The sequence below is a fragment of the Heptranchias perlo genome, chromosome 15 (genome assembly GCF_035084215.1).
Source record: "Heptranchias perlo isolate sHepPer1 chromosome 15, sHepPer1.hap1, whole genome shotgun sequence".
Classification (NCBI taxonomy): Eukaryota; Metazoa; Chordata; class Chondrichthyes; order Hexanchiformes; family Hexanchidae; genus Heptranchias; species Heptranchias perlo.
Window position 1 is genome coordinate 18,071,062 of NC_090339.1, and position 13,572 is coordinate 18,084,633.

Consider the following 13,572-nt stretch of genomic DNA (forward strand, 5'->3'; position numbering starts at 1 on the left):
GGAAAAACTTTTTTACACAGCGAGTGGTTAGGATCTGGAATGCACTGCCAGAGTGGGTGGTTGAGGCAGATCCAAATGGGGATGAGGTCCTGCAAGGTGAATTTAAGGAATTATGAGATAAATTAAAAAGCAGGACCTCAAAGGTCGTGATCTCAGGATTACTACCAGTGCCACGTGCTCCTAAGTATAGGAACAGGAGAATAGACCAGTTGAATGCGTAGCTGCAGGGATGGTGTAGGAGGGAGGGATTTAGATTCCTGGGACAGTGGGACCGGTTCTGGGGAAGGTGGGACCTGTACAAGCGGGACGGGTTACAGCCGAGCAGGACCGGGACCGATGTCCTCGCGGGGGTGTTTGCTAGTGCTGTTGGGGAAGGTTTAAACTAGAATGTCAGGGGGATGGGAACCTGAGCAGGGAGACAGAGGAGGGGGAAACAAGAATAGAAACAAAAAAGACAGAAAGGGAAGCAGCAAAAGTGGAAGGCAGAGAAAACAAAGGCAAAAAACAAATAGGGCAATAGTGCAAAATAAAACTAAGATGACTAGCAATCTTAAAAAAACAAGTCTAAAGGCATTGTGTCTTAATGCGCGGAGCGTTCGCAATAAGGTGGATGAATTAACAGCGCAGATAGATATTAACGGGTATGATATAGTTGCGATTACGGAGACATGGCTGCAGGGTGACCAAGGATGGGAACTGAACTTCCAGGGGTATTCAATATTTAGGAAGGACAGGCAAAAAGGGAAAGGAGGTGGGGTAGCGTTGTTAGTAAAGGAGGAAATGTTTTCTAATCTCGCTCCTGAAAGGTCTGGCTCTAAGTTTTAGACTGTGCCCCCTACTCCTAAAATCCCCAACCAGGAGAAATAGTTTCTCTCTATCCAGCCTATCCGTTCCCCTTAATCTCTTATAACCTTCGATCAGATCACCCCTTAACCTTCGAAACTCCAGAGAATACAACCCCAATTTGTGTAATCTCTCCTCCTAACTTAACCCTTGAAGTCCGGGAATCATTCTAGTAAACCTACGCTGCACTCCCTCCAAGGCCAATATGTCCTTTCGAAGGTGCGGTGCCCAGAACTGCTCACAGTACTTCAGGTGCGGTCTAACCAGGGTTTTGTATAGCTGCAGCATAACTTCTGCCCCCTTGTACTCCAGTCCTCTAGATATAAAGGCCAGCATTCCATCAGCCTTACTGATTATTTTCTGCACCTGTTCATGACACTTCAATGATCTATGCACCTGAACCCCTAAGTCCCTTTGGACATTCACTGTTTTTAACTTTTTACCATTTAGAAAGCACCCTGTTCTATCCTTTTTTGGTCCAAAGTGGATGACCTCACATTTGTCTACATTGAATTCCATTTGCCACAGTTTTGCCCATTCACCTAATCTATCAATATCGCTTTGTAATTTTATGTTTTTATCTACATTGCTTACAATGCCACCAATCTTTGTGTCATCAGCAAACTTAGATATGAGACTTTCTATGCCTTCATCTAAGTCGTTAACAAATATTGTGAATAATTGAGGCCCCAAGACAGATCCCTGCGGGACTCCACTAGTCACATCCTGCCAATGTGAGTACCTTCCCATTATCCCTACTCTCTGTCGCCTTTGGCTCAGCCAACTTCCTAACCAAGTCCATACTTTTCCCTCGATTCCATGGGCTTCTATCTTAGCTAACAGTCTCTTATGTGGGACCTTATCAAATGCCTTCTGGAGTTCAATAGAGGAACAAAGATCTAGGGATGCAGATGTATAGATCTTTCAAGGTGAGAGTGCAGGTAGAAAAGCCCTTAAAAAGGCAAGAGATTCTGGGTTTTATACATGGGGCATAAAAACAAGGAAGTGATGTTGGATTTCTGTGAGACATTGCTTAGGCCACAGTTGCAGTATTACATGTAATTTTGGGATCTAATTACAGGCAGGATATTAAAACCATGGAAAAGAAACAGAAAAACTCACCAGAATTATACCACAAATGAGAGGTTATAGATATCAACAAAGACTCAACAAATTGGGGCCTTCTTCACCAGGACAAAGAAAGATGCTTAGTTGCGTACCGACCCATGGACCAGCATGCAACTAACGTTGCGTACTGACCCACGGACCAGCACGCGGCTTACGTTGCATACTGACCCATGGACCAGCACGCCGCTAACGTTGCGTATTGACCCATGGACCAGCCAGACTTTTGCTGTCCAACTTTTTGTATGTTCACATATTCCCCAGGTTCGGGGTTCGGGGGGGGGGGGGGGCGGGGGTGGGGGGTGGCGAGAGGGAGAAAGAGGAGGTCTATTAAAGTGTTCAAGATCATACCTGCCAACACCCAGTTGGAATTTTGCTGCAATAATTGATAATCACCAGTTTAGTTAATAAAGTAACAAGTAACCAACTTGACTTATGCCAATCAGGGCAGTAAATAGGGAAATACAGGCATTCAAAGAAATAGGAATGGTTGGAGGATAAGTATATGTAAGCTATTGTACTTCCTTATCAATTGCATGTAAAACCACTTGCATTTATATAGCCTCTTTAATGTAGTAAAACGTCCCAAGGCGCTTCACAGGAGCGATTATCAATCAAAATTTGATACCTAGCCACATAAGGAGATATTAGGACAGGTGACCAAAAGCTTGGTCAAAGAAGTTAGTTTTAGGGAATATCTTAAAAGGAGGCGAGGTAGAAAGGCAGAGAGAATTAGGGAGGGAATTCCAGAGCTTAAGGCCCAGGCAGCTGAAGATACGGCAGCCAATGGTGGAGCAAAGAAAATCAGGGATGCGCAAGAGGCCAGAATTGGAGGAGTGCAGAGATCTCAGAAGGTTAGAGGAGGTTACAGAGATAGGGAGGGACGAGGCCATGGAGAGATTTGAAAACAAGGATTAGAACTTTAAAAGCGAGGCACTGCCGGAACGGGAGCCAATGTATGTCAACGAGCACAGGGGTGATGGGTGAACGGGACTTGGTGCAAGTTAGGACATGGGCAGCTGAGTTTTTGATGAATTCAAGTTTACGGAGGGTGCAAGGTGGGAGGGCCAGCCAGTAGAGCACTGGAATAGTTGAGTCCAAAGCGAACAACGGCACAAATGAGGGTTTCAGCAGATGAGCTGAGGCAGGGGCAGAGACAGGTGATGTTATGGAGGTGGAAGTAAGCAACACTGGTGATGGAGAGGATATGGGGTTGGAAGCTCAGTTCAGGGTCAAATAGGATGCCTAGGTTGCAAATACTGTGGTTCATCCTCAGTCAGTGGCCAGGGAGATGGATGGAGTCAGGTGCTGGGGAACAGAGTTTGCGTCAGAGACCAAAGACAGTGGCTTCTGTCTGCCCAATATTTAATTGGTCAAAATTTCTGCACATCCAATAGTGGATGTCGGACAATGCTATAATCATCAAGAAATTGGAGTAAGTAATACATGATTTCATCATAAGGTCCTGTGCATTGAAGACAATATCTTGCATTAAGCAATATGGTTCAGCAAAGGTGTAGGTACAACTTAATGTTATGATCCCTCAGTTTCTGAGGCAACCCCATGATATGACATGGGTTGGGTGGAAGGGGCTTTGACTTCACCTGGCAATCACTTGTCAAACTGGTCAACATTTAGTAATATAGCCTAAGGGTTTATTTTCTGAAAACACAAATTTAGGTCAATTATTGTCCGAGAATATTGAAATGTTGATGTCTCCTCCTTCCCACTTTCCTTCAAAATTTTGTTTTCTCCCAAAACTTTTATAAGTTCTACCTTTTAGTAAAATTATACAAAGTAATGAAAATATTCTGCAGGGCTTCACCAGGTGAACCACAATTACCCAAATTTACTGTTTAAAAAAAAAGACACAGCTCAGAACTGTAGTTTAAGAGTTTCTTTTAAAATAATAATGACCCTGCTGCATCTTGCACAATAAGGAACATTGTGCAGCACAATACAGCATCATAAAGTATGATGTAATCATTGTCTCTAGAAACACTGGGCTACGCACAAAGCTATTGATAATGTTATAGTTTGTACATTTGGAGCTAGAAATGTCTGAAAACATTTGCAAAGTGAAGTCTTTAGAGAAAGGCTGGTGTGTGTCTGGAGCAATAGCGCAGGAGGGAGGGCTTCTGATTCCTGGGGCATTGGGACCAGTTCAGGGGCAGGAGGAATTTTTTTTTAATATTCGTTCATGGGATGTGGGTGTCGCTGGCGAGACCGGCATTTATTGCCCATCCCTAATTGCCCTTGAGAAGGTGGTGGTGAGCCGCCTTCTTGAACCGCTGCAGTCCGTGTGGTGAAGGTTCTCCCACAAAGCTGTTAGGAAGGGAGTTCCAGGATTTTGACCCAGCGACGATGAAGGAACGGCGATATATTTCCAAGTCGGGACGGTGTGTGACTTGGAGGGGAACGTGCAGGTGGTGTTGTTCCCATATACCTGCTGCTCTTCTCCTTTGAGGTGGTGGAGGTCACTGGTTTGGGAGGGCTGTCGAAGAAGCCTTGGCGAGTTGCTGCAGTGCATTCTGTGGATGGTACACCCTGCAGCCACTGTGCACCGGTGGTGAGAGGAGTGAATGTTTAGGGTGGTGGATGGGGTGCCAATCAAGCAGGCTGCTTTGTCCTGGATGGTGTCAAGCTTCTGGAGTGTTGTTGGAGCTGCACTCATCCAGGCAACTAGAGAGTATTCCATCACACTCCTGACTTGTGCCTTGTAGATGGTGGAAAGGCTTTGGGAAGTCAGGAGGTGAGTCACTTGCTGCAGAATACCCAGCCTCTGACCTGCTCTTGTAGCCACGGTGTTAATATGCTGGTCCAGTTAAGTTTCTGGTCAATGGTGACCCCCAGGATGTTGATGGTAGGGGGTCGGCGATGGTAATGCCATTGAATGTCAAGGGAGGTGGTTAAACTCTCTCTTGTTGGAGATGGTCATTGCCTAGCACTTGTCTGGCACGAAGGTTACTTGCCACTTACCAGCCCAAGCCTGGATGTTGTCCAGGTCTTGCTGCATGCGGGCATGGACTGCTTCATTATTTGAGGGGTTGCAAATGGAACTGAACACTGCAATCATTAGCGAACATCCCCATTTCTGACCTTATGATGGAGGGAAGGTCATTGATGAAGCAGCTGAAGATGGTTGGGCCGAGGACACTGCCCTGAGGAACTCCTGCACCAATGCCCTGGGGCTGAGATAATTGGCCTCCAACAACCACTACCATCTTCCTTTGTGATAGGTATGACGCCAGCCACTGGAAAGTTTTCCCCGATTCCCACTGACTTCAATTTTACGAGGGCTCCTTGGTGCCACACTCAGTCAAATGCTGCCTTGATGTCAAGGGCCGTCACTCTCACCTCACCTCTGGAATTCAGCTCTTTTGTCCATGTTTGGACCAAGGCTGTAATGAGGTCTGGAGCAGAGTGGTCCTAGCGGAACCCAAACCGAGCATCGGTGAGCAGGTTATTGGTGAGTAAGTGCAACCTGTTCAAGATGGACGGGTTGCACCTCAACAGAGCTGGAAGCAATGTCCTGGCAGGGAGGTTAACTAGTGCTGTGGGGGAGGGAATGAGCACCAGGATGAAAGATTATAGAGGAGAAACAAGGTGCAGAGAGGACTGGGAGGGACAAGTAGCTTTAGAGTAAAGAATAATTCAGAAGTAGGAGGGATCAGACAGGGGACAAATGCGAGGCAATCTAAAAGATAAGATTGGAGTGCATGTGTGTAAATGCACGTAGTGAGATAAATAAGGTTGGTGTGCTGTCGGCTCAAGTCGCCGCATGGGACAATGATAGAGGCAATAACAGAGACCTGGGTAAAAGGGAAGGACTGGGTACTTAATATTCCTGGCTACAAGATATTCAGGAAAAATAGGGCAGGAAAGAAAGGAGGGGTCCAGGGTTCAATCGCCAGGATCTCCAAATAATTTTGCGGCAGTATTGATCAAATAAATTATTATAGCACGGGAAAGGGATGTTGTAGTTGAGAGGGTCAAAGGCAGAATCTATTTGGTTAGAATTAAGGAACAGGGGAGCTATTACGCGATTGGGTGTATACTACAGGCCACCAAATAGTGGGAAGGAGATAGAGGGAAAATTTGCAGGCAAATTACAAAAAGATGCAAGAACTATATAGTGTTGTCATAATGGCGGACTTCAATTACCCCATTACTGACTGAGACAGGAACAGCAGTGTAAAGGGCAAAGAGGGGGGGAATTCCTGAAATGTGTTCAAGAGAACTTTGAGACAGTGTGATTCCAGCCCAACCAGGGCATCCAAAGCTCGAGCTTCCTGGATGACTAAAGATATACAGATTAAAATGAACCAGAAAAAGGAGGCTTATGATGAATGTACAGTTCATAATACAGTAGAAAACCAGGCTGAATACAAGAAGGAAGAGGAGATCTAAAAAAGGGAATAAGAGAGGCAAAGAGAGAGTATGAGAACAGATTAGCAGCTAACATAAAAGGGAACAAAAAAGCCCTTGCTATTTATATGTTTATAACACTGGTAGTCAAAGGAAGGGTGTGACCGATTAGGGACAAAAAAATCTTCTTGCGAAGGCAGAGTGCATGGCTGAGGTACTAAATGAATACTTTGCATCCATCTTCACTAGAGAAAAGGATCTGCTATTGTAGCAGTAAAGGAGGAGGTAGTTCCAATATTGGATAGGATAAAAATAGAGAATGAGGAGGCACTTAAAAGATTGGCAGTACTCAAAGCAGAAAAGGCACCCAGTCCAGATGGAATGCATCCTGAGGGAAGTACAGGTGGAAATTGCAGATGTTCTGGCCACAATCTTCCAATCCTCCTTAGATATGGGGACGATGCCGGAGGACTGGAGGATTGCAAGTGTTACACCCCTTTTCAAAAAAGGGGAGAGGGATAAACCCAGCAATTACAGGCCAGTCAGTCTAACGTCGGTGGTGGAAAAACTTTGAGCCAATAATCCCGGACAAAATTAATTAGCACTTGGAAAAATACGGGCTAATAAATGAAAGTCAACAGGATTTGTTAAAAGAAAATCATGTTTGGCTAACTTGGTTGAGTTCTTTGATGAAGTAATGGAGAGGGTTGATGAGGGTAGTGTGGTTGATGCTTATATGGACTTTGAAAAGGCATTTAAAGTACCACATAACAGGACTTGTTCGCAAAATTAAAGCCCATGGGATTAAAGGGACAGTGGCAGCGTGGATTCAAAATTGGCTAGGGAACAGAAAACAGAGAGTAGTGGTGAACGGTTGTTTTTCCAAACTGGAGGGAAGTATAGAGTGGTGTTCCCCAGGGGTCAGTATTAGGGCCACTGCTCTTTTTGATATATATTAATATCCTGGACTTCTGTATGCAGGGTATAACCTCAAAGTTTGCAGATGACAGTGATCATGGTAAGGGGTGATTTGATCGAGATGTTCAAGAGCACTAACGGTTTTGATAGAGTAAATAAGGAGAAACTGTTTAGAGGCAGAAGGGTTGGTAACCAGAGGACATAGATTTACGCTGGTCGGCAAAAGAGCCAAAGGCGACATGAGAAAACATTTTTTAACACAGCGAGTTGTAATGATCTGGAATGCACTGCCTGAAAGGGTGGTGGAATCAGATTCAATAGTAACTTTCTAAAGGAAATTGGATAAATGCATGAAGGAAAAAAATTTACAGAGCTATGGAGAATGAGCAGGGGAATCGGACTTATTGGTTAGCTCTTTCATAGAGCCAGCTCAGGCACAATGGGCCAAATGGCCTTCGCCTGTGCTGTACTTAAAAAAAAAATATTATGGAATTTTTCTGTTAATAAAAAATACACAGTACTTACCATCATTTTTTCAAAGAGATCTAAAATCTCTTTCTCAGAAAGATTCATAAAACATTCGTCAAACACTGGCTGTGCTAGTGGCAAGTCACCCATAGCCATTTGGGAGTCAGTAGGATGCTGTATGTGAGGTTTCTCTTTTTTTGCAGTTGACTTTCGAAAACTGGTTAATCTGTCACGCTGTCAAAATAAATAAATTATATTAAAATCTTCATTGCACAAATAGTTTCCTAGACTTATACTTTCCTTTAAAAAAAATTCTATTGTGAACACATCTTTTACAAAAGCATGCATATTTCCAGTGACTTTATATGTGATACAACCACATGCTTCATTTGTTGGCAAAGCAGCATATTTGTAATAGACTACCAAATTAAAAACTACTCCTTACCTTCAAAATGTCTATATGCAGAAGAATTATAGCAGGCAAACTTGGTTTGCAAATTACTAGGCCGTTTAGATATAAATAACATCTTAAAGATCATAAAGTCTCACTCAAATGCATATGGTCATAGTTGTTAAAAAATAACTTTTTACCCTTATTCTAGATAAGGTTCCTTTTAACTCAAAAGAGGATCAACAATGTGAATCTTAAATAAAGAATTTCCACTCTTTGCGAGCTTGTTATAATGCAGTTTGATTGCAGACTGAACTGTAGGCATTGAAGGACTAATGTTGACAGATGTGTCAAAATGTCAGTTGCTCAAAGTATTCATACTATATGTAGTTTAATGAACCAAATTTGAGGAAGTCAAGTTTCACAGTGCAGTGGTGCTTCCACACACTGTCATGATGCAGTTTTGTGCCTCTGCAACCCACATGACAAGTTCCTGAACTCAGTCTGCTGTTGGAAGAGATGCTGAGTGGAGGCTTGACCTTTCAGGCAAGTCACCCTAAGCCAATCTTATGCACTATGCAGCTGAAAGAACATTAATAAAAGCCTAAAGATAGGGAGGTTGCCTGCCTGTTCTTTCAATGGCGGTCCTGGGGAGACCTAATGATAGGGAGAAAAGCAAACTTCAAAATGGATTAAAAATAAAATTTAAAATATTTAGCTCGTTTAAAACATGTAGATCATGGTTCAAAAAGATAATTCTTAATAGCAAAGTCATCATAATCATGCAACAAAATTCTTCATGAATTTTAAGTGCCCTGTATCAGTTGTTGGCTTGGCATGCATAGTTAGAACATACATAATAAGTAAGTTAGGAAAACCTCATTACATGTAAGGATGCTTTTAACTGGCTTGATCATGATCAGTCTAGTTGAAGTGCCTGAAGGTTGAGTTTCTGCCCATTAGTTCAGTTTAATATAAAATATCGACTCACAGTCATGAGAAACACACACCAGGAAAATCCATTAATTATGGAATATGCTGGTGTCATGCACAATATAGCAATCCAATCTCAAAAGAATATCTTGCAAGCCCATTTCAAGTTACCTCACGTAGGCTTAAATTTGATTCACTGGTTTAGAATTCTGATTAAAATAATGGTCACCAGGAACAAGCAATTCATTTATGACCATATTAAAAATGAATTTAGAATCTGCATAGTAGTTAACATGAAAGAACTTGTATAATTTATTGACCCGCATGATTATTCTAATTGTTTTCAAGAATGGTAAGGGGCTTCCTGTTTAATATAACATGTTTTAATTTACCCACTCAATACCAGCACAGCAGTGACCAAATTATCTCTGCAATCACTGAAGTTTATCTCTATACAAAATATCAAAAAACTGATGGCTTTTATACATTATAAGATTGAATTATAATAGTGAACAACCTGTTGCTCACTTACTTTCTCTGCGATCATTTATTTAAATTCCTTGGAAAGGTCAAAACTCAAATATGATTATCCTAAGTCACGACAGGTGTTACCATTTCACCTATTTTTTTCTTCTCCCAGGAGCCAGGCAGTGGAATCCAATTTTTCAAAACTTAATTTAACCAATTCACAGTCCAGCTTTTTTAGACTGAGGTTGATGGTTTTTCTCATCCTGTTTTTGCAGTCATAACTTTATTCTTATATGGTCATAAACTCAAGATTGAAAGTATAAACTTCTCAAAAAGGAGTCCTAATCTAACTATTCCAATCCCGTAGAGTACTAAATATATTCATTCAGCAAGTTGAGGGAGTGGTGAGAGAATGGATTTAACACCAGTAGCAAAATTGAGGAAATGTATGAAATATTCTCATTAGTAACCGGTTATTTCTGAAGCAGAACAACTAATACCCATTTCCACCAATACTGAGATGGGGTGTTAAGAACTACAATTTTTAGCATGCATGATTTAGTGATTTAGGCATAGACAGCAGTAGATTCCAGAACAGGCTTACCACATCATCCGCCAAAGTTTTTATGTTAAGGTTCTGTAGATGGTGGAGAAGAAGAAAAAAAAGAAAAACACATCACCTACAGCTGCAAAATATACCCAACCACCATACCAAACTTTTAAAGCAGTGGATCAGAGTACTTAAAAAGAAAAGTAGGGTTTTTGAAGTCCAGACCTAGAAAATCCAAGACCAAAACATTTTAAGTTATGGCTGACATTTTGAGACCCAGCATTTTGTTGTACTGTGCTTAGGACTCCCAATCTGGATTGAAACTGTTTCAGACTTTGCTTTGTGCAGTTAACAGAACTGAACCAACATCTTTTCACAAAAAAATATTCCAGTGCTATTGCACACTAGGCATTGCTGAAATGTACCTTGAGTGGGAAAATTACTTTCAACTCGAAGTCCTTAATTAGCTCCCACTTACTGAAGGGAAATGTTAGATCACAAACTATACAAACATAGTTCAACCTACATATGCAAATGAAGACTCCATCCAAAGTCCTACATCACTTCAGACCTCATCCCTTTTGGAGTTTTTCACCAAACAATAGCTTGATTATCAGGTGGGTCTTCCTCATACTCTCCATCCACTCCCCCATAGTCCTATTCTGAGGTACAGAACTCAATTTTTGACTGTAGGTGGGAGCACAAAGGCCAATTTTAACATAATAAGGGCAAGTGCACCAGATCAGTTAGAGAAAGGAAGGATGAAGGATGTTTTGCACATGGAGGTATGAAGTAATACACAGGGAAGTATATAATTAGACATTTTCTCATTTATTTGATGATCTCATAAGTTGAAAACCAGCTCGGACACTGTAGCATCAAAATTTTCATAATTTTGAACAGTCAAAGACAGACTGGCTTAGTGAAAGCATCGAGTTACTCCAAGTAGCTAACATGCAGGTAGAGTTCACAAATGAAGAATTGCCCAAGCACAGTATAATAGCTACTACACAGCAACAGTGAGTTAGGTTATCATACGCTATGGAACTGTAGACATAATTCAAAGGTCTGTATAAAATCCACTTAGTATCATAGGCTTTTAAGAAGGAAGCCTTTTGAGATGTTTACCAAGAATTCACCATTCTGGTTAACTCTCATTGGGTTACTCAATGGTCAAGCACGCAAATGAAAGCTTGAAAAGCGTTGCTTCCATTCAAGACAACTGATCATGGCTCTCTGGGATCTAAATTTTAATTGATGTTCTGAGTGATGAGGTTTATAAGGTAAGTTTTTTACAATGGTTAAAAGGGCTGCCAAGTTCACTATCTCCTCAACTCGGATCTTCTGATTATCCTTAATATGAGGAGAAATTGAGCAATGGTGTAAATGACCTAACTGTCCTAACTCCAGCAATAATAAACATCAGTAAATTCTTGAGAAAGGCTACAACTAACGACAGAGAAAGAAGAGTGTGAACGAGAAACCTAAATCTTTGTATTGGTAGCTGCTGATGTGTCCTAAGCTGAGGGAATTAATATCACTCAGAGAAGCCATAAGGATGCCCAGTGTGGAAAAACTGAAAATCAGTACACTAAATAGTGGTTTTGTGAGTTTGTGTCAAACAACAGTGAGCGGAGCAAAACAAGTTTATTCAGCATCTAACCTTGCTATATCTGACTTGGATTGCTGGATATGAACACTGAGTGATGACAACGAAAACAAACTTGTACCTATATAGTGCTTTTAACATTAAAAGAAGTCTCAAACAGGAAAAAAAGTATCACGAGAATATATTGACACTTGACGAACTGTACTACTGGATGCTTCCTCAGAAGAACCCAAGATATGCAATGCTTTCAGTTGCACTGTATGAAGGAAGGTATGATAAGTTGATCAAAAGCCAGAATTACAAGATTTGATTGCTCCTTTCATCCTCTGTGAAACACCTTCGGATATTTTACTACATTAAAATGCTATATAAGTGCAAGTTTGAATTTTTTTTATTCGTTCATGGGATGTGGGCATCGCTGGCAAGGCCAGCATTTGTTGCCCATCCCTAATTGCCCTTGAGAAGGTGGTGGTGAGCGCCTTCTTCAACCGCTGCAGTCAGTGTGGTGAAGGTTCTCCCACAGTGCTGTTAGGTAGGGAGGTCCAGGATTTTGACCCAGTGACGACGATGGAACGGCAATATATTTCCGAGTCGGGACGGTGTGAGGCTTGGAGGGGAATGTGCAGGTGAATGTGCAGGTGGTGTTGTTCCCACTTGCCTGCGGCTCTTGTCCTTCTAGGTGGTAGAGGTCACGGGTTTGGGAGGTGCTGTCGAAGAAGCCTTGGCGAGTTGCTGCAGTGCATCCTGTGGATGGTACACACTGCAGCCACAGTGCACCGGTGGTGAAGGGAGTGAATGTTTAGGGTGGCAGATGGGGTGCCAATCAAGCGGGCTGCTTTGTCCTGGATAGTGTTGAGCTTCTTGAGTGTTGTTGGAGCTGCACTCATCCAAGCAAGTGGAGAGTATTCCATCACACTCCTGACTTGTGCCTTGTTGATGGTGGAAAGGCTTTGGGGAGTCAGGAGGTGAGTCACTCGCCGCAGAATACCCAGCCTCTGACCTGCTCTTGTAGCCACAGTATTTATATGGCTGGTCCAGTTAAGTTTCTGGTCAATGGTGTACCCCATGTTGATGGAGGGGGATTCCGCGATCGTAATGCCGCTGAATGTCATGGGGAGGTGGTTGGACTCTCTTGTTGGAGATGGCCGTTGCCTGGCACTTGTCGGGCACGAATGTTACTTGCCACTTATCTGCCCAAGCCTGGATATTGTCCAGGTCTTGCTGCATGCGGGCACGGACTGCTTCATTATCTGAGAGGTTGCGAATGGAACTGAATACTGTGCAATCATCAGCGAACATCCCCATTTCTGACCTTATGATGGAGGGAAGGTCATTGATGAAGTTGGCTGTGCCTTGGACCCTGCCCTGAGGAACTCCTGCAGCAATGTCCTGGGGCTGAGATGATTGGCCTCCAACAACCACTACCATCTTCCTTTGTGCTAGGTATGACTCCAGCCATTGGAGAGCTTTCCCCCTGATTCCCATTGACTTCAATTTTATGAGGGCTCCTTGGTGCCACACACGGTCAAATGCTGCCTTGATGTCAAGTGCAGTCACTCTCACCTCACCTCTGGAATTCAACTCTTTTGTCCATGTTTGGACCAAGGCTATAAATGAGGTCTGAAGCAAAGTGATCCTATCAGAACCCAAACTGAGCATCGGTGAGCAGGTTATTGGAGAGTAAGTACCACTTGATAGCACTGTCGACGACGCCTTCCATCACTTTGCTGATGATTGAGAGTCGACTGATGGGGCGGTAATTGGCCGGATTGGATTTGTCCTGCTTTTGTGGACAGGACATACCTGGGCAATTTTCCACATTGTCGGGTAGATTCCAGTGTTGTAGCTATACTGGAACAGTTTGAATAACCATTACTTCTTGATTTGGTCTTAACAGCT

General features: G+C 42.7%; 1 protein-coding gene across 4 annotated transcripts in view; it reads right to left on the reverse strand.

The window, feature by feature from the left end:
- diaph2 (diaphanous-related formin 2) overlaps window positions 1-13,572 on the reverse strand; it is a 705,669-nt gene that overhangs the window by 647,889 nt on the left and 44,208 nt on the right. For 3 of the 4 annotated variants that reach the window (XM_067996882.1, XM_067996884.1, XM_067996881.1), the window contains exons 2-3: window positions 10,119-10,151; window positions 7,780-7,956 (exon numbers count right to left, since the gene is read on the reverse strand). In XM_067996882.1, the coding sequence (XP_067852983.1) occupies window positions 7,780-7,956; window positions 10,119-10,151 (210 nt within the window). The remainder of the gene's footprint in view (window positions 1-7,779; window positions 7,957-10,118; window positions 10,152-13,572) is intronic. The other variant, XM_067996883.1, reaches the window with a different exon arrangement.